The sequence below is a fragment of the Equus caballus genome, chromosome 29 (genome assembly GCF_041296265.1).
Source record: "Equus caballus isolate H_3958 breed thoroughbred chromosome 29, TB-T2T, whole genome shotgun sequence".
NCBI lineage: Eukaryota > Metazoa > Chordata > Mammalia > Perissodactyla > Equidae > Equus > Equus caballus.
Window position 1 is genome coordinate 25,904,471 of NC_091712.1, and position 23,654 is coordinate 25,928,124.

At 37.4% G+C, this 23,654-nt stretch overlaps 1 protein-coding gene across 29 annotated transcripts in view; it reads right to left on the bottom strand.

The window, feature by feature from the left end:
• Nucleotides 1-23,654, bottom strand: part of MLLT10 (MLLT10 histone lysine methyltransferase DOT1L cofactor) — a 256,175-nt gene that overhangs the window by 196,669 nt on the left and 35,852 nt on the right. For 28 of the 29 annotated variants that reach the window (XR_011433954.1, XR_011433951.1, XR_011433952.1 and 25 more), the window contains one exon: nucleotides 11,048-11,102. Coding sequence is in view for 23 of the 29 variants with exons in the window: in XM_070255103.1 (XP_070111204.1) it covers nucleotides 11,048-11,102 (55 nt within the window). In the remaining 6 variants the exon portion in view is untranslated. Of the gene's footprint in view, nucleotides 1-8,774; nucleotides 8,822-11,047; nucleotides 11,103-23,654 lie in introns of those variants that run through there. The other variant, XM_023632293.2, reaches the window with a different exon arrangement.

Genomic DNA, 23,654 nt, shown 5'->3' on the forward strand with positions numbered 1-23,654 from the left:
ACTGCAAGTGTTCCCCCTATGATCAGAAAGAAGACAAGGATGCCCACTATTGCCACTTCTATTCAACACTGTACTAGAAATTCTAGCTAACGCAACTAGGCAAGAAAAATAAATAGAAGGCATCTAAACTGGAAAGGATGAAATAAAACTATTATTTATAGATGACATGATCTTACACATAGAAAACCCTAAAGTACACACCAAAACTATTAGAATAAATAAATTCAGCCATTGCAAGGTACAAGAGCAACACACAGAAATCAGCTGGATTTCTATACATTAACAACGAACAATTCAAACAGGAAATTAAGAAAACAATCCATGTGCACCCAAAAGAATAAAATATCCAGGTGAAATTTAACCAAGGAGATGAAAGACTTCTATGCTGAAAATTACAAAACAGCACAACCAGAGGCACTCACAACTAGAATATACAACTATGTACTGGGGGGCTTTGGGGAAAAGAAAAAAAAAAAAAGATTGACAACAGTTGTAGCTCAGGTGCCAATCTTTAACAACAACAACAATAAAGCAAATTACAAAACAGTGCTTGAAAGAAATTAAAGACAAATAAATGGAAGATATCCCGTGTTCATACAATGGAAGACAATATTAAGTCAGCAATACTACCCAAAGCAATCTGCAGATCCAATGCAATCCCTTATAAAAATGCCAGTGGCCTTTTTTGCAATCCTCGAATTCACAAGGCATTGCAACAGAACATGAATAACCAAACCAATACTGAAAACTAAGAATAAAATCGCAACACTCACACTTCTCGATTTCATAACTTATTCCCAAAACTATAATCATCAAAACAGTGTACACTGCCATAAGAATAGACATAAAGACCAACGGAACAGAATAGAGTCCAGAAAGAAACCCATGTATCTTTGGCCAACTGATTTTCAATAAGGGTACCAAGACCATTCAATGGGGAAAAAATAGTCCTTTCAACAAATTGTGCTGGGACAGCTGAATATCCACAAGCAAAAATATCAAGTTGGACCCCTAATAAACACCATATGCAAAAACTAACTCAAAAGGGATCAACAATCTAAGAAGAGCTAAAAACATAAAACTCGTAGAAGCAAACAGGGGTATAAATCTTTATGACCTTAGATAACAATGGATTTCTTAGATATGACACCAAAAGCATGACCAACAAAAGAAAAATTAGATAAACTGGACCGCATCAAATTAAAAAGTATTGTGAATCAAAGGACATTATCAAGACAAAAAGTAACAAATACTGGAGAGGTTGGGGAGAAAAGGGAACCTTCATACACTGCTGGTGGGAATACAAACTGGTGCAGCCACTATGGAAAACAGTATTGAGATTTCTCAAAAAGATTAAAAATAAAAATACCATATGACCCAGCTATACCAATATGGGGTGTTTATCCAGATAAATAAAATCAACAATTCAAAGAGACTTATGCATCCCTATGTTCATTCCAGCGTTACTCACAATGGGGGTGGGGGGGTAGGCACAAAGGGTGAAGGGGGACACCTAAATGGTGACTGACAAATAATAATGTACAATTGAAATTTTACAATGCTGTAAACTATCATAACCTCAGCAGAAAAAAAAAAGTTAAACACAGAATCACCATATGACCCATCAATGCCACTCCTAGTATACACACAAAGAAATTGAAAAGAGGGAGTAAAACAGATCCTTGTACACCAATGCTGAGAGCAGCACTATGCACAATAGCCAAAAGGCAGAAACAACAGAAATCTCCTTCAACACATGAAAGGACAAACAAAATACGGTGTGTATATACATACACACACACACACACACACACACACAGAGGAATATTACTAATCAATAATGAGGAATGAAGTACTCATACTGACTGCAACATTGATGAACCTGAAACACATTATGCTAAGTAAGCGAAGCCAGACTCAAAAGGTCACACACCATATGACTAGAATTATGTCCAATATCCAGAATAGGTAAATCCTTAGAGACAAAATGCAGACTGGTGGTTTCTAGGGACTGGGGGACAAAGAGCAGGATGTGGAGTTTCTGCTTAACATAGGGTGTCTTCTTTTAGGGAGATAAAATGTTTGGGAAATTGTCAGAGGTGGTAGTTGCACATCATCATCGTGAAAGTAGTAAATGCCACTGAACCATATACCTGGAGATGGCTAATTTTATGCTATGTGAATTTTACCTCAATATTACGAAAAATAAATAAATAAATTTATCCTGTCCTTCCTTCAGAAACTGCAATTCAGGGTAATGAAACAGTTGATAAGGAAAAAACTCCAAAAAAAAATACAAGTAATCCTGCTAATACATAAAGTAATGATATGACAATTCATTCAAATTCTACTTAATAAAATAATGGATCCAGATACTGATCGACAGCTACTAACATCATACACACAAAGGTAACCAACCACCATACACCTCCCAAAGGAAGTATACAACACTTTGATTGATTTGAGATCTTCGTTTTTTAAAAACAGTTTATATACCATATATTTCACTCATTTAAAGAATACAATTTATGAAGTATTCTTGTCTGCTCCCACAACAAACTGACTATGATCAATCCTCTGGATACATATAACTACAAATGTATGGAAAATACACGGAACAAAGTAACTTGTTAAAACACATGTGCATGCATGCACACACACACAGACACCATCTAATAAGATGCTATCAACAAATTCTACTATGGGAAGGAAACTCTACGGGGCAAATGACATCGATTTTTCCATAAGCAAATTGACAAGGAAAAGGAAGAGGAAAGGAGATTACAAAGAGACCCAGGGGACATATCAAGCAACAGCAAAATATGCATATTATTTGGATCCAGCTTATGGACTTTATTTGGATACTGATTCAATCACCTATTAAAAAAATATATTTAGGAGACAATCAAGAAAATGTGAACAATGACTGGATATTCAACGGTTTTTAAAAATTCTTGTCAGGACTGACATCAGCATCATGGTGGAGTGAACTTGCCCAGGACTCTCTCCCCGCAACATACAACAAAAAGGAGCAACCGTATTCCAACAGAAAATATGCTAATAACACAGGAATCCTGGGAGAGTCACAGGAGCCAAATGACAGAGGGCAGAGAGGCTGGAGCCCCCTCGGAGGACCCGGAACAGGGTAAGTGAGAGCCTCGCTCCCTCCCCTAAAGACTGGGATCGTTGCCCTGGGAGGCACTGTGAGGGAAGGAGTGGGGGAGGGGGTGGCACGACTGCAGGATCACCCATGACTCCCTAGCGCCCTTGCAGCCAAGAGGGAAGCCGTCTAACAGGGCGAAAACTTTCACGTGGGATGACCTCATCAAGCCAAGATGCCAGGAGACTAGACAGCAAGAGCTGATCAGGAAACCCAGGTTGGGGGACAAGAGAAAGTGCTCCCCACCCCAACCCCCAAACTGCACTGTGCTGCGCCACCTCAGCTAAATGCGAGGGCTCAGAATACACGGCTCTCAATCCCCATCTAGTGGCGATAGGCTGTAACTGCAACCAAATAAAATCACAATGCAGAAAAACCATACTTGCAGCATCCAGTAATTCATCAAATCTCCAGACCAGAGGGAAAACAATAAATACCCAGAATTCTGTCCTGAGGACTCAGAAATAAGTAAACTAAACGACAATGAATTCAGAATAGCTATCGTCAAAAAACTCAATAAGATAAAAGAAAATAGACAGAAATAATTCAATGAGTTCAGGAGCTACTTCACAAAAGAGATTTAAACTATAAAGAAGAATCGATCAGAAATACTATAGATGAAAGACCCAATGGAAGAGATAAAACAAAATATGGATTCCCTGAATGCTTGTGTGGACACCAGAGAGGAGCAAATCAGCATAATTGAAGATAGACATGTTGAATGGCTCCTGACAGAGGAGGAGAGAGAACTAAGACAAAAAAGAAAGAAAGAAAATCTCCGAGAAATATCCAACTCAATGAGAAAATGAAACATAAGAATTATAGGTATCCAAGAAGGTGAAAAGAAGGAGAATGGAGCAGAAAGCATGCTCAAAGAAATAATAGCAGAGAAGTTTCCAAGTCTAGGGAATGAGAGAGAAATGTGCGTGAAGGAAGCTTTCAGATATCCTAGATTTGTCAATGTAAAAAGACCTACTGCAAAGCATATAATAGTAAAAATGGCAAAAATGGTGACAAAGAAAGAATATTCAGGGAAGCAAGGCAGAAGAAAATAACCTAGAAAGGAACCCCTATCAGACTTTCAGCAGACTTCTCTGAAGAAACCTTACAAGCTAGAAGAGAATGGAAAGACATATTCAAAACTTTAAAAGATAAAAATCTTCAGCCAAGAATACTCTATCCAGCAAAAATGTCCTTCAGATATGAGGGAGAAATTAAATCTTTCCCAGACAAACAAAAGCTAAGGGACTTCATAGCCACGAGACAGCCCCTACAAGAAATTCTCAAGAAGGCCCTCATATCTGAAAAAAGAAAAAAAGGGAGAAAGGGGTCACAAAACACAGAGTAAGGAGACAGATAGACAGACTCAAAATAGGACAGCAAATATTCAACTATAGCATTAGGATACAGGGAAGGAAAGCACCGAAAACAAAGACAATCTTGTCACTTTAACCACAAACAAACAACACGAGTTGGAATAAGATGAGAATAACTTAGGAGGGGAGGAGGAAAGGGACTGAATCAGTTTAGACTAAGAAAATAAGAGGCCATCAGAAAGTGGACTGTGTTATGCATGAGATTCTGAATACAAACTTCAGGGTAGCCATTAAACTAAAGAGCAGAACAGAGACACAAAAAATAAATAAGGAAAAAACTAAGAAACACAGCATAACAAACTGTAGAAGTCAATGGGTAGACCAAAACACACAGAACGAGAAACAAAGGAAATGCAGGAAAACTGGAAAACAAGTGATAGAATGACAGCATTAAGCCCTCATACATCAGTAATCAACCTCAACGTTAAGGGACTGAACTCTCCAATAAAAAGACACAGAGTGCCAAGATGGAATAAAGAACAAGATCCAACAATTTCTTGCCTCCAGGAAATACACCTCAGCTCCAATGACAAATACAAGCTCAGAGTGAATGGGTAGAAGACGATACTCCAAGCTAATGGCAAACAAAAGAAAGCAGGTGTGACAATACTTCTATCAGACAAACAGGATTTCAAGATAAGGCAGGTAAAGAGAGACAAAAGGGGCAGTACATAATGATCAAAGGGACACTCCATCAAGAAGAAATAATGCTTATAAATATCTATGTACCCAACAGAGGAGCACCCAAGTTCATAAAGCAACTATTAACAAACCTAAAAGAAGATATCAAAAATAATACAATAATAGGACAGGACCTCAACACCCCACTCACATCACTGGACAGAGCATCCAGACAGAAAATCAACAAGGAAACAGTGGAATTAAACAAAAAGCTAAAATAGTTGGACTCAATAGACATATATAGAACACTCCATCCCAAAACAGCAGAATACACATTCTTCTCAAGTGCGCACAGAACATTCTCAAGGATAGACCATATGTTGCAAAACAAGGCAAGCCTCTATAAATTTAAACCAATTGAAATAATAACAAGCATCTTCTCTGATCATAATGCTATAAAGCTAGAAATTAGTTACAAGAAAAAAAAGCTGAGAATTCATTTGAGGCAAAAAAGACCCCAAACTGCCAAAGCAATCCTGAGAAAAAAGAACAAACCTGGATGCATCACAACCCCTGACTTCAAAACATACTACAAAGCTACAGTAATCAAAACAGCATGGTACTGGTACAAAAACAGGTGCACAGATCAATGGAACAGAATTGAAAGCCCAGAAATAAAACCACACATCTATGGATAGCTAATCTTCGACAAAGGAGGTGAGGGCATACAATGGAAAAAAGAAAAGTTTTTTCAACAAATGATGCTGGGAAAACCAGAAAGCCACATGTAAAAGAATGAAAATTGACCATTCTTTCTCACTATTCACCAAAATAAACTCAAAATGGATCAACGACCTAAAGGTAAGACCTGAAACCATAAGGCTTCTAGAAGAAAATATAGGCAGTACACTCTTTGACATCAGTATTAAAAGGATCTTTTCGGACACCATGTCTTCTCAGAGAAGGGAAACAACAGAAAGAATAAACAAATGGGACTTCATCAGACTACAGAGCTTCTTCAAGTCAAGGAAAAACAGGATTGAAATAAAAACAAACCCACCAATTGGGAAAAAATATTTGCAGGTCATGTATCCAACAAAGGGTTAATCTCCATAATATATAAAAAACTGAACAACAAAAAAATCAAACAACCCAATCAAAAAATGGGCAGGAGACATGAACAGACATTTCTCCAAAGAAGATATATGGGTGGTCAATAGGCACATGAAAAGATGTTCATCATCACTGATCATCAGGGAAATGCAAATCAAAACTACACTAAGACAGAATGGCAAAAATAACCAAAAAACAAAAAGTAACAAATATGGGAGAGGTTGTGGAGAAAAAGGAACCCCCATACACTGCTGGTGGGAATGCAAACTGTTGCAGCCACTATAGAAAACAGTACAGAGATTTCTCAAAAAATTAAAAATAGAAATACCATATGACCCAGCCATCCCACTATTGGGTATCTATCCTAAGAACTTGAAGTCAGCAATTTCAAAAGTCCCATGCACCCCTATGTTCATTGCAGCATTATTTACAATAGCCAAGACATGGAAGCAGCCTAAGTGCCCATCGACTGATTACTGGATAAAGAAGATATGGTATGTATATACAATGGAATACTACTCAGCCATAAAAAAGAATAAAATCGTCCCATTCACAACAACATGGATGAACCTTGAGGGTATTACGTTAAGTGAAATAAGCCAGCTAGAACAAGACAATCTGTGTATGACTCCACTCATATGTGGAAGTTAAATATGTAGACAAAAAGAACAGAAAGGGGGCGTAAGGGGTGAGCACAAAGGATGAAGCGGTGCACCTACAACACGACTCACAAACAATAATGTACAATTGAAATTTCACAAGGTTGTAAACTACCATAACTCAATAAAAATTTTTTAAAAAAAATCCTTGTCAGTTTTTTAGGTGTGATACTATAGTGTGCATTTCCCAAATATCTAGTTATGTTAGAGATGCTCACAGAATTCAAAATAATCAGAAGAATGGGATAGGAAAGGGGATAGATGAAACAAGACTGGCCATGACTTGATCAATGTTAAAGCTAGGTACCTACAAATCCTTTCTACTTTTATGTATGCTTGAAATTTTTCCCTAATAAAAGCATTTTCCAAAAATATACCTGTAAAATTTTACCACCTTAATCTATCTCTGACGTCTATTCCTTCATTTTTATCTCTCATACTGTCTTCAACCAGTCACTCATCATCATACCCTTGGACTTACTGCAATAAAACTGCAATAAAGCAGTCTTATCTTAGTGGATTTTTGATTCTAACATCAGAGCATAAAGCAAAAAATAAGCATAAGCAAAACTATCCTTGAAAAATCCCTTAAAATTCCAATAGAGAAAGTACATTATATAGCTCATTATCTTGAATACACAACCCTGCTGGACTTTATAAGTTCTTCTAACTTTTCTGTCAAATAGTGTCTATCAATGGCCCTAATTCATTTAAAAATTTCTTCTTCAAGAATGTAATAAGCCATCACCACCTCTTGCCTGACCTGCTCAATAACACACTTGACGCCTTTGTCAATATGGTTGGGAAAGCCTTACAATCACTCACAAGGGATTTTCATATAGATTTGCCTACAGCATATGCTCAGTGAGTAAAATGCAGATTGAATTACCTCTATAATTTAAATTATTTCTTTTTGTCTATCTCCCTCAACTCCCCCAGGTCATATAGATGATTTTAAGTATGTTAAATGCACTTATGATCCAGCTCCACTTTTCTTTTTTATAGTTGGTCTGGTCTCATACCCTTGCAATCCATTCATCACACTGATGTGAGTGATCTTTCTAAAGTAGAAATCTCATGTTATTCTTCAGCTTCAATGCCTCCCCCAACATTCAACAGGATCAAGTTCTTAGTATGAGAAAAAAAGGAAGGGAGGAAAGGAGGGCAAAAAGGAAAAGGGAAAGGGCAAGAAGAGATGGACAAGGAAGAGAGGAAGGGAAGAAAACCTTGCGTATGTCATCAGCTTCACCTCTCAGAAGGCCTACCACTCAAACCTTACAGTCCAATTCCCAATCATTTTAATTCCTTGATATACCTGTGTCTATATCATTTGCTTCTCCCTTTGCCTATAATACCCTACTTTCCCACACGATGTTAAAACACTTCAACACTATGTTAAAACACTTACCTTTAACAACTGAGAACTATAGAGCAGTCGAGATGAAGAAAATTTAAAGTTGAATTGAGAAACTCCCAATTCTGACGACAAAGAAAAGAAAACCTAAACTAAAACCTGGAACATATTTTCCAGCAATGATAAGTAGGCATTTGATATTAAAGAATGGCATTATCAATACTTTACATCAGGTTCATTGCGGGGTTTTGTTAACTAGTCTAGAAATATAATTAACATTTCTACAGGAAAATGCATTCCAGGCTCCAAAATAACTTACCAATCAATTTTGGAACACAATTGAGTTAGAATTTTTTAAATACACATCAAATTTAGACTATAACAAAGACAGCATGTCAAATCAGTGAGGAAAAGATGAACTGTTCAATAAATGGTGATGGGACAAATGGTAGCATTTTAGCATCTAGGAAAAAATAAAGTTGGATCCATACCTCACATTGTATTACCTGGATACATTCCAAATGTATCAAAGATTAAACTGTAAAAAAAAAGAAACCATAAAAATGCTAGAGGAAAACATGAAAGAATTCCTTTATAATTTTGGAGTAGGGAAGGCCTTTCTAACTAATGGTTCAAAATACACAAGCCATGAAAGATAACATTAATAAATTCAACTAAATAAAAGTCAAAAACTTCTGCATGGTAAAAAGCTCCACGAGCAAAGACTAACAACTGGGCAAAAACTAGTCCAACTCATATCACAAAAGCCTAATGTATGAGGGGCTCCTATGAAAATGCCAACAAATCAAAAGGAAAAGGATCAACAACCAAACAGAAAAAGCATATGTATGAACAGACCACAGAAGAGAAAATACAAATTGCTCTTAAAAATATGAAAATATGCTCAGCTTCACTCAGAGTAAGAGAAATGCAAAATAACTGCTCTGAGATACCAATTTTCACCTACTGGATTATCAAGGGTATGGAGAATAGCTTATTCATTCATTGCTGTTGGGAACATAAATTGGTACAATCACTAGGGAGAACAATTTGGGAATATCTACCAAAATCAACTGCAAAATCCCTTTGACCCAAAATTTCCACTTTGGGGAATTAATAATCCTACAGATGCCCCTGAATACAAGCAAAATAACACACATGTAAGCATTAGCCATAAATGCAAAAGATTAGAAAGTCCATCAACAGGTGAGTGATTACCTAACATACAGTAAAAAAAAGTTCTTTATGGGTAATAGATTGTTCAGTAAAAAGAATTAAGATGCAAGAAAGTATATATAATATTCATCCATTTGTATAAAAATCAGAGATGAAAATATTCATCTATTCGTATTTATTTCTATATGCAAAAAAAAACCTAGAAGCATATGCAAAAAAGTACTAACAGCAATTACGTTGGACGCAGGAAAGTTGCTGAGAAACTGGGCAGATGGTAAACAGAAGTAGGACGAAGGATTTTAATATTTTTAAAAATTTTTGGACAATATGACTGTATAACATAGTCTAAACATGAAATTTAAAACATATAGCCAAAAGCATTGTATTTTTCCCTTTTATTTACTCATGCCACTATTCTATTCTATGCCAGAAATACTTTACAGTTGGCTGCCCAAAACAGAGGAGTATACTAATAGTAGTTATCGCTCCACATTTTGGTTTCTTCATCAGTTACTTAATTTTCACAGTATGCCACGGTTTAACAAATTTGTGTCTACATATTGAAGAATGGCACTGAGTTAAGAAACACGGATTTCTCTGAGAAAGGTAACTAAAAGTGGAGATGAAAATGAGAAATACATACACAAGCGTTCTCAGGAAAGCATAGCAAAATTTAGACACAGAAGTTAACATTTCTTTCTGCTCAAGCAACACTGATCCTCAGGGTATTAAAATTAACATTCACTAGAAATATCACCTAACAATACACTAAAGAGAGAAAAAAAGAATCTAAAACAATAGATTTTAGCTCTAACAAAAAAAAAAAAAGAAAAGTGGCTTATTTTTCCAAAAATAATTTATAACATATGAAATTGTATCCATAAAAGGATATCAAGATTTCAGTTAGAAGTACGTGGGTTGGGCCGGACCTGTGGCCAAGTGGTTAAGTTTCCACGCTCTGCTTCAGCAGCCCAGGGTTTCGCCAGTTCAAATCCTGGGCACAGACATGGTACCGACTGTCAAGCCATGCTGAGGAGGCATCCAACGCGCCACAACTAGAAGGACCCACAACTAAAAGTACACAGCTATGTACCGGAGGGCTTTGGGAGAAAAAGGAAAAATAAAATCTTTTACAAAAAAAAAAAAGTATGTGGATCATTCTGCATTAAAAAAAACAATGTTTGGGGCTGGCTTCGTGGCCTAGTGGTTAAGCTTAGCGCGCTCCGCTTTGGCGGCCCAGGTTTGGTTCCTAGGCACAGACCTACACACACCACTCCTTGGCGGTCATGCTGTGGCAGCAACCTACATACAAAATAGAGGAAGATGGGCACAGATGTTAACTCAGGGCAAATCCTCCTCCTCAAAAAAGAAAAAAAGAAAGAAAAAAAACAAACAACGCTTGAGTTTGTCCACAAAGTAGAAAAATTCTATTTCAATTAAAAAAGGATTCATAAATTAGACCCATTACTGTTAAAAATATTTGAGTGGTAAACACTATTTAATTTGATATAATATGAACTAACAAATTTTTAAATACTCTCCTACTCCAGTTTTCAATAAAAATGTTTTCAAAAGTCTCCACACTTACCCCCATTATCTGTTCTTTTTAAAGCTCCATCCTTGTGAGGACACAGTTCACATCTCTACAAAAAAAAAGAAAGGAAACAAAGAAACGTTTCAGATTACCAAAAATAACGTCTTCCCTGTAACTTCAAACCTACCAAAAATGTGGGAGCAGCATTTGTACTAGTTGCCACAAAGAGTATTTCAGAACATTCCTCACTAAGTAATTCTCCTTGATATGTAATCTTCCTCAGAGCACCAGATAACTTTTAAAACGTGGATTTTACTTAACTTTTAAATTCCTGCCACAATTTTTTTTAACATTACATTAATAAAAACAAAAAATTCGCTCAACATAGAACTGGGACCCAGTTTTTAACATCTCCCTCTACCCCTTTACTTTCTGTCTAGGATCAGCTGGGATTATTGTAGTCAGTCAGGTTTGGTTTCTCCTAAAGAGCCAAACTCAAGAATTTAGAAGGCTGATTCAAGTGGGAAGGCATGCTCTCACATGTGCTGACCTGCATTCTGGAAGGAAGGAACTGCTCCACTTATTCTCATTACTCTTATCATTCACACAAAATGGTACTCAAGAGTTATTATGGATCCCTCTCCCTACCACTCCCACAACTGAAAACCAAAAGTAAACACAGAGCCAGTACTACCATTTCTTTCACTACTGACAAGACGATATAATTGTAAAAATAATAAACAGGATAAGTTTCAATGACATTGTCTTACTGTGAAGCATATGTTCCTGGAGGTCATACTTGAGTATTTATTATCATACCCTACCTTGTTCCCCAAAGAGGTTTTGTAGCACATAATACAGTAACATAAATAAATTAGAAAGGAAAATAAGAGCAGGAAATTAAGACAGAATGGTGAATAAATACACAGAACATAAGCCATGAGATCCTATATTTCTTGTCTTCTATTATTTTACTCTCCTGATTTTCCTCTTATCTCATTGGCAGCACCCTTCTGATCACCTATTCCAACCTTTAAATGTGGTAGCTCCTCAGGGCTCTGACTTAAGACGTCTACTTATTTCATGTTAAACACTGGGCAATCTCATTCATTTTCTATACATCTATTACTAACTAAATTACTAGGAAATACCAGTGACTCCTAAATTTACCTCCTATTCAGAGCTGGCTTGGATCCATATCTAAAACTTCCCACAATACATAGACACTTTAAGCTCTGTCCAAAATCTACGTCAACAGTTGCTTTTCCTACAGTTTCCCCTATCTTTGTAATGACACTCTCAACCACCTATTGCACACACAAGACACCTAGACATAACCTTTTGACAGCTTCACCTTACTCCCTAACCTCATATTTAATCAATTGCCACATTTTGCCCATTTCTCCTCCTAAATACTGATGAGATTTGACAACCTCTCTCCATCTACAATATTAGTCAACTGCAAGCGAACATCAACTTTCATCAGGACCACTTCAGTGACCCCCTAACTAAACAGTCGCCCCGCATTCACTCTTACCTAACCCCCACCAATATACAGAGTGAACTTCAAAAATGCAAGTCCAATGTATCACTGGCCCTCTCACAACCCTTCAATGGATTCCCTATGTGATCTACTCCCCCTCACTTCCACAACCTTCTCCCTTTTCAATATCTTACCATCTGAGCAACGTTGCCTTTTCTCCTTTCAATTCTGTAAACACTCCAAAGCTCGTTCCCGCTTCACCACCTTTAAATGTGTTGTATTATTCCACCTAGAATACTGTCCTTCACCCCAACCCTCTTTAACAGCTGGATACCTTCTATTCATCACTCAGGTCCTTGTTTAAAGTCACTACCTCACAGAAGATTTTTCTGAATCCCTATGTCAGGTAAGGTGCCATATGAATTGACTATACTTTCCTTCTTGTCATATATTGCAATCACAATTAGATACGCAATTAAGGTGGTTTTTTTTTTTTTTTAAGATTTTATCTTTTCTTTTCTCCTCAAAGCCCCCCAGTACACAGCTGTGTATTTTTAATTGTGGGTCCTTCCAGTTGGGGCATGTGGGACACTGCCTCAGCATGGCTTGACAAGCAGTGCCATGTCCGCGCCCAGCATCTGAACCAGCGAAACCCTGAGCCGCCAAGCAGAGCACACGAACTTAACCACTCGGCCACAAGGCCGGCCCCCATTACGCGATTGCGTTTATCTCCTGCTAGATTATAAACTTCATTTCATGGCTGTAACCCTAGGATCTATCACAATCTCAATACATGGTAACTCAAAAAATATGTGACGAACAGGTGGGAGGAGCAAAAGCACAAACACACTTGCTAATTGCAGGCAATAATTTGTTTCTAACTATACAGCAACCTCTCTCACAGATGGAAACAATATTAGTTGCGTGATTTACCTTGTGAGAAAGAAACAGGTGCTAGCAGAAGTATAACTAAATCTAATATAAAGACTATAACCAGAGACAGATTACTCTTTGGGATGACTAGGTGTTAAGAATAATTGTTTAGCAACTGGAAAAGAGAAAATTCACATTAGACCCTTAAACCTTACTGATCACTAATATAAATTCAAACTGTTTGAAAAACAATTTCAACATAAGAACTAACAAAAAAATTAGTCAATTTAAGGAATTAAAAACTTCTACAAAGAAAAACAGTAGAATAGACAATTCAAAAAAGATTTTTAAAATGACTTTTTAAGTAAGAAAAAGCAGATGCAACAAATATATGAGAAAACACTTAGCCTCACTTATATCCAAAGAATATTAATATAAAAACCACAAATAAATAGTAGGCATTTTTGCCCACTAAGTTAGCAAAGCTTTTCTGAAAAGATAATCCCTAATGTTCAGAGTGCACTGAACATTTATTCTCATACACTGTTGACGGCCCTATAATGCAATTCTTTTAGAGAGTAATTTAGCAATACGATTCATGAAAAATACTGATTCAATTACTTCACTTCTAGAGAGGCAAAGGAAATAACATAATAGAAACAGCATTTATTAAGTACTGTACGTCATTTTTATATCATTTACATACTTTAATTTCAAGACATGAAAAATGTGTACAAAAATGTTTTATATGGCTGTTTATAAGCATTTTATAAAAAGCCTGCATAACACTGAGGAAACTAACATTATTTTCACAAAGATTTTAACTGAGCTAAAAAAATGCACAAAAGAAAACTCTAAAAGAAAATACACAAAATATATTAAAAAGACTATGGTGAGGATGGTAAGATTATGAGTGAATTTATTTCTTTATTTCACAATATTTCATTTCTCTTATGATTTAAATTTTTACAGAGATACATTATTGTTTGCTAATTAAAATACTATGATTATGTCATAGTACTAAAGATAATAATAACTAGGAGACTTGAGAGGAAAAATGATTACAGGAAAGGAAAAGTAGGTTTAAGTTACAGCTAGAAGGCTGTACCCTAAGCTCAGGAAGAAAGGATCTGGGATGAGAGCCCCTGCACAAGCAAGACTCCAGATTCCACAGGAAATCAATCCCACAGGAAAGGCTTCATAGGGAAGGCTGCAGCTACACATTACTATCAGAATTCCACAGATCCATTCTTACGGATCACAGGTAGTGTTAAAAAGCACAAGTAAACCCTAAGAAAGGGTACACTTTATAAGAGACAAAAAAAAAAAAAAAAAAAAAAGCACACATTCAAGATCTCATTACATTTTTACCAAGGAAAAAACCCTTTAATTGGAATGGCCCAAAGAAGCAGAAGTTACACAGGTGGTTCTGTCTTTTCTACATTGCATAGTATACCAAGAAAGCATACAACTATTGTCCATCTTTACAACGTAGGCATCACTTTCCAAATACTTTTTCTACTTTATTATTAGATTCTTTTGCCATAGGATAAAACTCACTATATTTCATTAAATCAAGTTCACCCAAAATACCGACCTTTAGGAGGCTGTGGCTATGTAACAATCTACTCAGCTATACTGATTTCCCCAGACTGTGACCACCATTATATTACAAAAAGCAACAAGACAATAATTGAAAATAATAGTATAGGCCAATAAGAAGGATAAATTCAACTTTTAAGTTTGAAATTCTCATATTATACAAAAGATGTCATTGTGGCATAAAAAAGTATCTGTAGGATAAAACATTTACCATCATCATTTCTTCTTTTTTTAAGCAAAACAGAAAAATAAATCTAAATAAACCTACGTTTTCTTATGTTTTAGACTCATGACAAAAACAGTAGAAATGAGCACACCTAGTGCCAATGCTGTGGTCTCCACAAACAGCATTTCCCAAAGGAATCAGGACTCCTGGGGAAGTGGATGATTCCAGGTCTGGGTCAAGTAAGCCCAGAATACCTTATTCTATCAGACAGCAAGGGAGCTATAAAAGGCTACTTTAGTCATCTCAAAAAAAACATAGAGGCTCCTGTTGGCCAAAGATGAATCACTTAAGGCGAATAAAGATAATAATTACAACAGACTGAAACACGCCAAATATTTTTAAATCCATGATAAAATGAATTTCTACCTCCAAAACAGCTGAGTAAGCTTCTAAGAGACAAACCCTGATACAGATAAGCAGCCAGATTCTAGCTTCCCACCAGATGTCAAAATTTGGAAGGGACCAGCTCAAGAAGAGTTTCCCATTTTTTAGGACTCTTAACCTAAAGACAAGCCACAGTCAGCCCATGGTGGCTCCTATAGTCCTAATATTGGAAAAACCAGAAGATAAAGTTCAGAGCAACTGGAAAAATGAGGTCTGAATCCAGAAGAGGAGAGAACCAGAGGAGAGTCCCCAAATTTTTATGTATAGACTGTCCAAATCTCACACTGACCCTAGATCATCCGTGCAGAGGGTGTAGTAGAGCCCAGTTATGGAAAAGAAAAGAAATAAAATGAGGGACCTGCACCATGGCCAAGTGGTGGAGTTCGCGCACTCCACTTCAGGGGCCCAAGGTTTCGCCAGTTCAGATCCTGGGTGTGGACATGGTACCGCTCGTCAGGCCATGCTGAGGTGGCATCCCACAAAGCAGAATGAGAAGGATTTACAACTAAAATATACAACTATGTACTGGGGGAGCTTTGGGGACAAAAAGCTGGAGGAGAAGATTGACAACAGATGCTAGCACAGGTGCGAATCTTAAAAAGAAAAAAAATTGTGGGGCTGGCCCCATGGCTGAGTGGTTAAGTTCGCGCGCTCCGCTGCAGGCGGCCCAGTGTTTCGTTGGTTCGAATCCTGGGCGCGGACATGGCACTGCTCATCAAACGACACTGAGGCAGCGTCCCACATGCCACAACTAGAAGGACCCATAATGAAGAATATACAACTATGTACCGGGGGGCTTTGGGGAGAAAAAGGAAAAAATAAAAATCTTTAAAAAAAAACAAAAAAAGAAAGAAAAAAAGAAAAAAAATTGTAAAAAATAATAATAAAATGAGATCTAAGGGGGCTGGCCCTGTGGCCAAGTGGTTAAGTTTGCGCGTTCTGCTTCGGCGGACCAAAGTTTCCCCGGTTCAGATCCTGGGCGCGGACATGGCACCGCTCATCAAGCCATGCTGAGGCAGCATCCCACATGCCACAACTAGAAGGACCCACAACGAAGAATATACAACTATGTACCAGGGGATTTGGGGGAGAAAAAGGAAAAATAAAATTTGTTTAAAAAAAGGAGATTTAAGCAACTGCTCAAAATATATAATAGGCAGTTTGAGTCCAACCAAATCAACTACCTGATAAAAGCAATATCAATTTTTTCAAAGAAATATAACAGGATCAAGACTTCTCACATATAATATTCACAACATCTAGGAAACAAGCCCAGTTACCTCATGTACGAAGAGCCACAAAAATGTTAATAATGCTCAAGATAAAAGACAATGAATGAAGGTCAACTCTAAGATGACCTAGACATTGGAATTAGGCTTTAAAATAGCTATTATAACCAAGTTCTATGAGGTGAATGAAAATGTACCTATAATAAGTAAAATAAAAAACCTCAACAGAGGAATAGAAACTACAAACAAAAACAAATAAAAATTCTAATTAAAATTTCACGAAGTGAAAAATTCACAAAACAGGCTTAACAGTGAAACCATGATGACAAAGGAAAGAGTCAGTGAGCCTGAAGCTACATCAAATAGACAGGATCTAATCTGAAAAAGAGAAAATAGTGAAAAAATGAATAGAGCTTCAGGGACCTATTGAAAAGTATCAAGAAATCTAACACGTATAACTAAAGGCCTGGAAAAGGAGGAAAGGAGTCAGGGAGACGGGGAATATAAATATGAGAATATGGCAGGAAAGAAAATTTTACAGAAACAATCGATGAAAATTTCTACAATTTAAAGGAAGAAAACCTCATGGATTCAGGAAGCTCAGCAAGCCCCAAGTAGCCAAACTGCTTGCTAAACAGGAAACAAAGGGAAATATCTGGAAGCAGACAAGAGAAAATGACACATCAAATACAGTAAAAGAGTGACTGACAAATGGATGGTTTCTCATCATAAACTGTGGAAGCCAAAAGAGAGTAAAACAACATCTTTAAAGTACTTGAAGAAAAAAACTGTCAACTCAGAATTCTATATTCAACCATTATATCCTTCAAAAATGAAGATGAAGAGAACAATTTGGTGGTGGCCAGAGGGAAGAGGGGTGGGAGGCTAGGCCAAATACGGGAAGGGAATTAAGAGTTACAAACTTCCAGTTATAAAATAAGTAAGTTATGGAGATGTAATACACAGTGTTGCGAATATAATCAATAATACTGTAATAACTTTGTATGGTGACAGATGGTTACCAGACTTACTGAGGTGATCATTTCATACTATATATAAATGTCAAATCACTATGCTGTACACTTGAAACTAACATAATATTTTATGTCAACTATAATTCAATAAAAAAATTTTTAAACATTCACGTAGCTAAAGGTCAAAAATACAACAAAAAAATGAAGGTGAAATAGAGAATTTCAAGTAAAAGAGAGCAAACGTCACTAGCAGACATGAACTACAATAAAGGCTAAAAGAAATTCTTCAGGACATAAAGAAATGAAAGACACTCCATGCTCATCGACTAGAAGAATAAACACGATTAAAATGTCCATATGAGGGCCGGCCCGGTGGCACAACGGTTAAGTTCACACGTTCCGCTTCTTGGCGGCCCGGGTTTCGCCGATTCAGATCCCGGTGCAGACACGGCACCACTTGACAAAAGCCATGCTGTGGTAGGCGTCCCACATATAAAACAGAGGAAGATGGGCATGGATGTTTGCTCAGGGCCAGTCTTACTCAGCAAAAAGAGAAAGATTGGCAGCAGTTAGCTCAGAGCTAATCTTCCTCCAAAAAAAAGAAAAAAGTCCATATTACCTAAAGGAATCTATAGATTCAACGCAATCCCAATGACATTCTTCATGGTTACAGAACAAAGAATCCTAAAATTTATATGGAACAACAAAAGCAATAGCTAAAACAATCCTAAGAAAAAAGAAGAAAGCTGGAGGCATCACAATCCATGACTTCAAAATATACTACAAAGTTTTAGTAATAAAAATAGCATGGTATTGGCACAAAAGCAGACACACAGATCAATGGAACAGAATTGAAGCCCAGAAATAAAACCACACATCTATGGATCTTTGACAAAGGACCCAAGAACATGCAATGGAGAGAGGAAAGTCTCTTCAATAAACGGTGCTGGGAAAACTGGACAGCCACATGCAAAAGAATGAAAGTAAACCATTATCTTACACCATACACAAAAATTAACTCAAAATGGATTAAAGACTTGAATGTAAGACCTGAAACCATAAAACTCCTAGAAGAAAACATAGGCAGTACACTCTTTGACATCAGTCTTAAAAGCATCTTTTTGAATACCATGTCTACTCATACAAGGGAAACAAAAGACAAAGTACACAAACGGGACTACATCAGACTAAAAAGCTTCTGCAGCAAGGGGCTGGCCCCGTGGCCGAGCGGTTAAGTTCGCGCGCTCCGCTGCAGGCAGCCCAGTGTTTCGTTGGTTCGAATCCTGGGCGCGGACATGACACTGCTCGTCGAACCACGCTGAGGCAGCGTCCCACATGCCACAACTAGAAGAACCCACAACAAAGAATATACAACTATGTACCAGGGGGCTTTGGGGAGAAAAAGGAAAAAATAAAATCTTAAAAAAAAAAAAAAAAAAAAAAAAGCTTCTGCAGGGCAAAGGAAACCATGAACAAAACAAAAAAAAACCACCAACTGGGGGAAAATATTTACAAATCATATAACCAACAAAGGGTTAATTTCCAAAATATATAAAGAACTGGTACAACTCAACAACAAAAAGACAAACAACCTGGTCAAAAAATGGGCAGCAGATATGAACAGACATTTTTCCAAAGAAGATATACAGATGGCCAACAGGCACATGAAAAGACATTCAACATCACTATTAGGGAAATGCAATCAAAACTACAATGAGATATCACCACACACCCAATAGAATGGTTATAACTGACAAGGCAAGAAACAAGTGTTGGAGAGGATGTGGAGAAAAGAGAACCATATACACTGCTGGCGGGAATGCAAACTGGTGCAGCCACTGTGGAAAACAGTATGGAGATTTCTCAAAAAATCAAAAATAGAAATACCATATGATCCAGCTATTCCACTCCTGAGTATTTATCCAAAGAACATGAAATCAACAATACAAAGAGATCTATGCACCCCTATGTTCATTGCAGCATTATTCAGAATAGAAGACATGGAAGCAATCCAAGTGCCTGTCAGCTGATAAATGGATAAAGAAGATGTAGTATATATATACAAATGGAGTACTACTCAGTCATTAAAAAAAATGACAAAAGCTTCACATTTGCAACAACATGGACAGAACTTGAGGGTATTATGTTAAGTGAAATAAGCCAGACAGAGAAAGACAAATAGTGTATGAATGCCCTCATACATAGAAGATAAACACATGGATAAAGAGAACAGATCAGTGGTTACCAGAGGGGAAGGGAGAGGGAAGGTGGGCGAAAGGGGTAAAGGGGTACATATGTATGCTAACGGATAAAAACTAGACTACTGGTGGTGAGCACAAGGCACTCTATACAGAAACTGACATACAATAACATACACCTGAAATTACACAATGTTATAAACAATACAACCTCAATAAAAAATATTTAAAATAAAAAAAAGAAATTCTTCAGAATGAAGGGAAATGGTACTAGATGAAAATGCAAATCTTCAGGAAGCAAAGAAGAGCACCACAAAAGGCAAATATAAAAGACTTTTAGTTCTTAAATTCTTAAAAATACATATAAATTATTGAAAAAAATTGTAATATTGTCTTCTGGAATTTATAATATGTAGAAATCTAATACATATGACAACGGCATAATCGAGAGCAGACAGAGGTGATGCAACAGAATCTCTACAGTTGCAAGACTTCTACACTTTACAAGAAGTGGTACAATATTTATAAGTAGTACACTATATAAATAGACTGTAAAAAGGTAGGAAATATGTTGAAGTCACTAGAGGAATGCTAAGAAACTAATGCAAAGAAAAATAGCTTTACAAAACTGATACATTAAAAATTCCTATCTACATGCACAAAAGGTAAACTGTTTTTCATATCCTATATAAAAGTAACTCAGGGGCCAGCCCAGTGGCGCAGCAGTTAAGTTCGCATGTTCCGCTTTGGCAGCCCGGGGTTCGCCAGTTCAGATCCCGGGTGCGGATATGGCACCACTTGGCAAGCCACACTGTGGCAGGCATCCCACGTATGAAGTAGAGGAAGATGGGCACGGATCTTAGCTCAGAGCCAGTCTTCCTCAACAAAAAGAGGATGGCTGGCAGCAGATCTTAGCTCAGGGCTAATCTTCCTCAAAATAAAAAAAGTAACTCACAATGGATCATGTACTTAAATGTAAGAGCTAACACTATAAAACCCTTAGAATAAAACAGGAGTAAATAATTCATGACCTAGAGTTGAACAATAGTTTCTTAGATAGAACACAAAAGCAGAGGCAACAAAAGAAATAATAGATTAATTGGAATTTACCAAATCTAAAAGCTTTTGTGCTGCAAATGATACCATCAAGTAAAAGACAACCAACACAATGTAGGAAATATTTACAAGTCACGTATCTGATAAGGGACTTATATCCAGGACCTATAAAGAGCTCCACACTCAATAATAAAAAAATACATAACCCAATTAAAAATTGAGCCAAGGATCTGAATAGACATTTGTCCAAAGAACACATATAAATGACCAAAATAAGCCCATGAAAAGATGTCTAACATCATTAGTCATTAGGGAAATAAAAGTACACCTCATTTTATTGCGCTCTGCTTTATTGCACCTTGCAGCTATTATGTTTTTTACAAATTTAAGGTCTGTGGCAACCCTGCATCAAGCAAGTCTATTTGCGCCATTTTTCCAACAGACTTTGCTCACTTTGTGTCTCTGTGTCATATTTTGGTAATTTTCACAATATTTCAAATATTTTTATTATTATTATATTTGTAATGATGATCTGTGATCAGAGATCTTTGATGTTACTATTGCAATTGTTTTGGTCCACCCACAAACCACACTCATATGTGGGTCAACGTTGTGTGTGTTCTGACCACTCTACCAACCAAGTGTTCCCCCATCTCTCTCCTTCTCCTTTGGCCTCCATACTCCGAGACACAAAAACACTGAAATTAGGCCAATTAATAGCCCTACAATGGCCTCTACGTGTTCACGAGTTGCCTGTCTCTCAGCTTAAATCAAAAGCTAGAAACTGATTAAGCTTAGTGAGGAAGCTATGTCAAAAGCCGAGATAGGCAGAAAGCTGGGCCTCCTGTGCCTAACAGTTGGCCAAGTTGTGAATGCAAAGGAAAAGTTCTTGAAGGAAATTAAAAGTGCTACTCCAGTGAACACATGAATGATAAGAAAGAGAAACAGCCTTATTGCTGATATGGAGAAAGTTTCAGTGGTCTGGATAGATCAAGCCAGCTACAACATTTCCTTAAGCCAAAGCCTAATCCAGAGTAAGGCGGTAACACTCTCCAATTCAGTGAAGGCTGAGAGAGGCAAGGAAGCTGCAGAAGAAAAGTCCGAAGCTAAGAGAGGTTGGTTCATGAGGTTTAAAGAAAGAAGCTGTCTCCATAACATAAAAGTGCAAGGTGAAGCAGCAAGTGCTGATGGAGAAGCTGCAGCCAGTTCTCCAGAAGATCAGCTACGATAACTAATGAAGGCGGCTACACTAAGCAGATTTTCAATGTAGACGAAACAAGTCTTATACTGGAAGAAGATGCCATCTAGGACTTTCATAGCTAGAGAGGAGGCTTCCAAGGTTCAAATGATGGCTGACTCTCTTGTTAGGGGCTAATGCAGCTGATGACTTTAAGTTGAAGCCAACTCTCATTTACCATTCCGCAAATCCTATGGCCGTTTAGAATTAGGCAAAATCTACCCTGCCTGTGCTCTATAAATGGAACCAAAGCCTGGATGACAGCACATCCGCTTACAACATAGTTTACTGAATATTTTAAGCCCACTGTTGAGACCTACTGCTCAGAAGAAGAAGATTCCTTTCCAAATATTACTGCTCACTGACAATGCACCTAGTCATCCAAGAGCTCCAACAGAGATGTACAACAAGATTAATGTTTTCATGCCTGCTGACACAACAGCCATTCTGCAGACCATGGATCAAGGAGTAATTTCAACTTTCAAGTCTTATTATTTTAGAAATACTTTTTGTAAGGCTATAGGTGCCATAGATAGTGATTTCTCTGATGGATCTGGGTAAGGTAAATTGAAAACCTTCTGGAGGGGCTGGCCCAGTGGCACAGCAGTTAAGTGCCCACATTCTGCTTCGGCAGCCTGGGCTTCACCAGTTCGGATGCCAGGTGTTGACATGGCACCACTTGGCAAGCCATGCTGTGGTAGGTGTCCCACATATAAAGTAGAAGAAGATGGGCACAGATGATAGCTCAGGGCCAGTCTTCCTCAGCAAAAAAAGGAGGATTGGCAGCAGATGTTAGCTCAGGGCTAATCTTCCGCAAAAAAAAAAAAAAAAAAAAAAAACCTTCTGGAAAGGATTCAGCATTCTAGATACCATTAAGAACATTCATGATTCATGGGAAGAGCTCAAAATATCAACATTAACAGGAATTTGGAAGCAGTTGATTCCAACTTTCCTGGGTGACTTTGAGGGGTTCAAGACTTCAGTGGAGCAAGTAACTGCAGATGTAGTGGAAATACAAGAGACCCAGCATTCGAAGTGGAATCTGGAAATGTGACTGAACTGCTGCAATCTCATGACAAAACTTTAACAGATGAGGGGTTGCTTCTTAGGGATGAGCAGAGAAAGTGGTTTTTTGAGATGGATTCCACTCCTGCTGAAGATGCTGTGAAGACGTTGAAATGACAACAAAAGATAAACCTAGTTGATAAAGTGCAGCAAGGTTTGAGAGAACTGACCCCAATTTTGAAAGAATTTCTACTGTGGGTATGATGCTATCAAGCAGCATCATGCTACAAAGAAATCATTCATGAAAAGAAGAGTCAATTGATGGGGAAACTTCACTATTGCCTTATATTTAGAAATTGCTACAGCCACCCCAGCCTTCAGCAATCACCAGCCT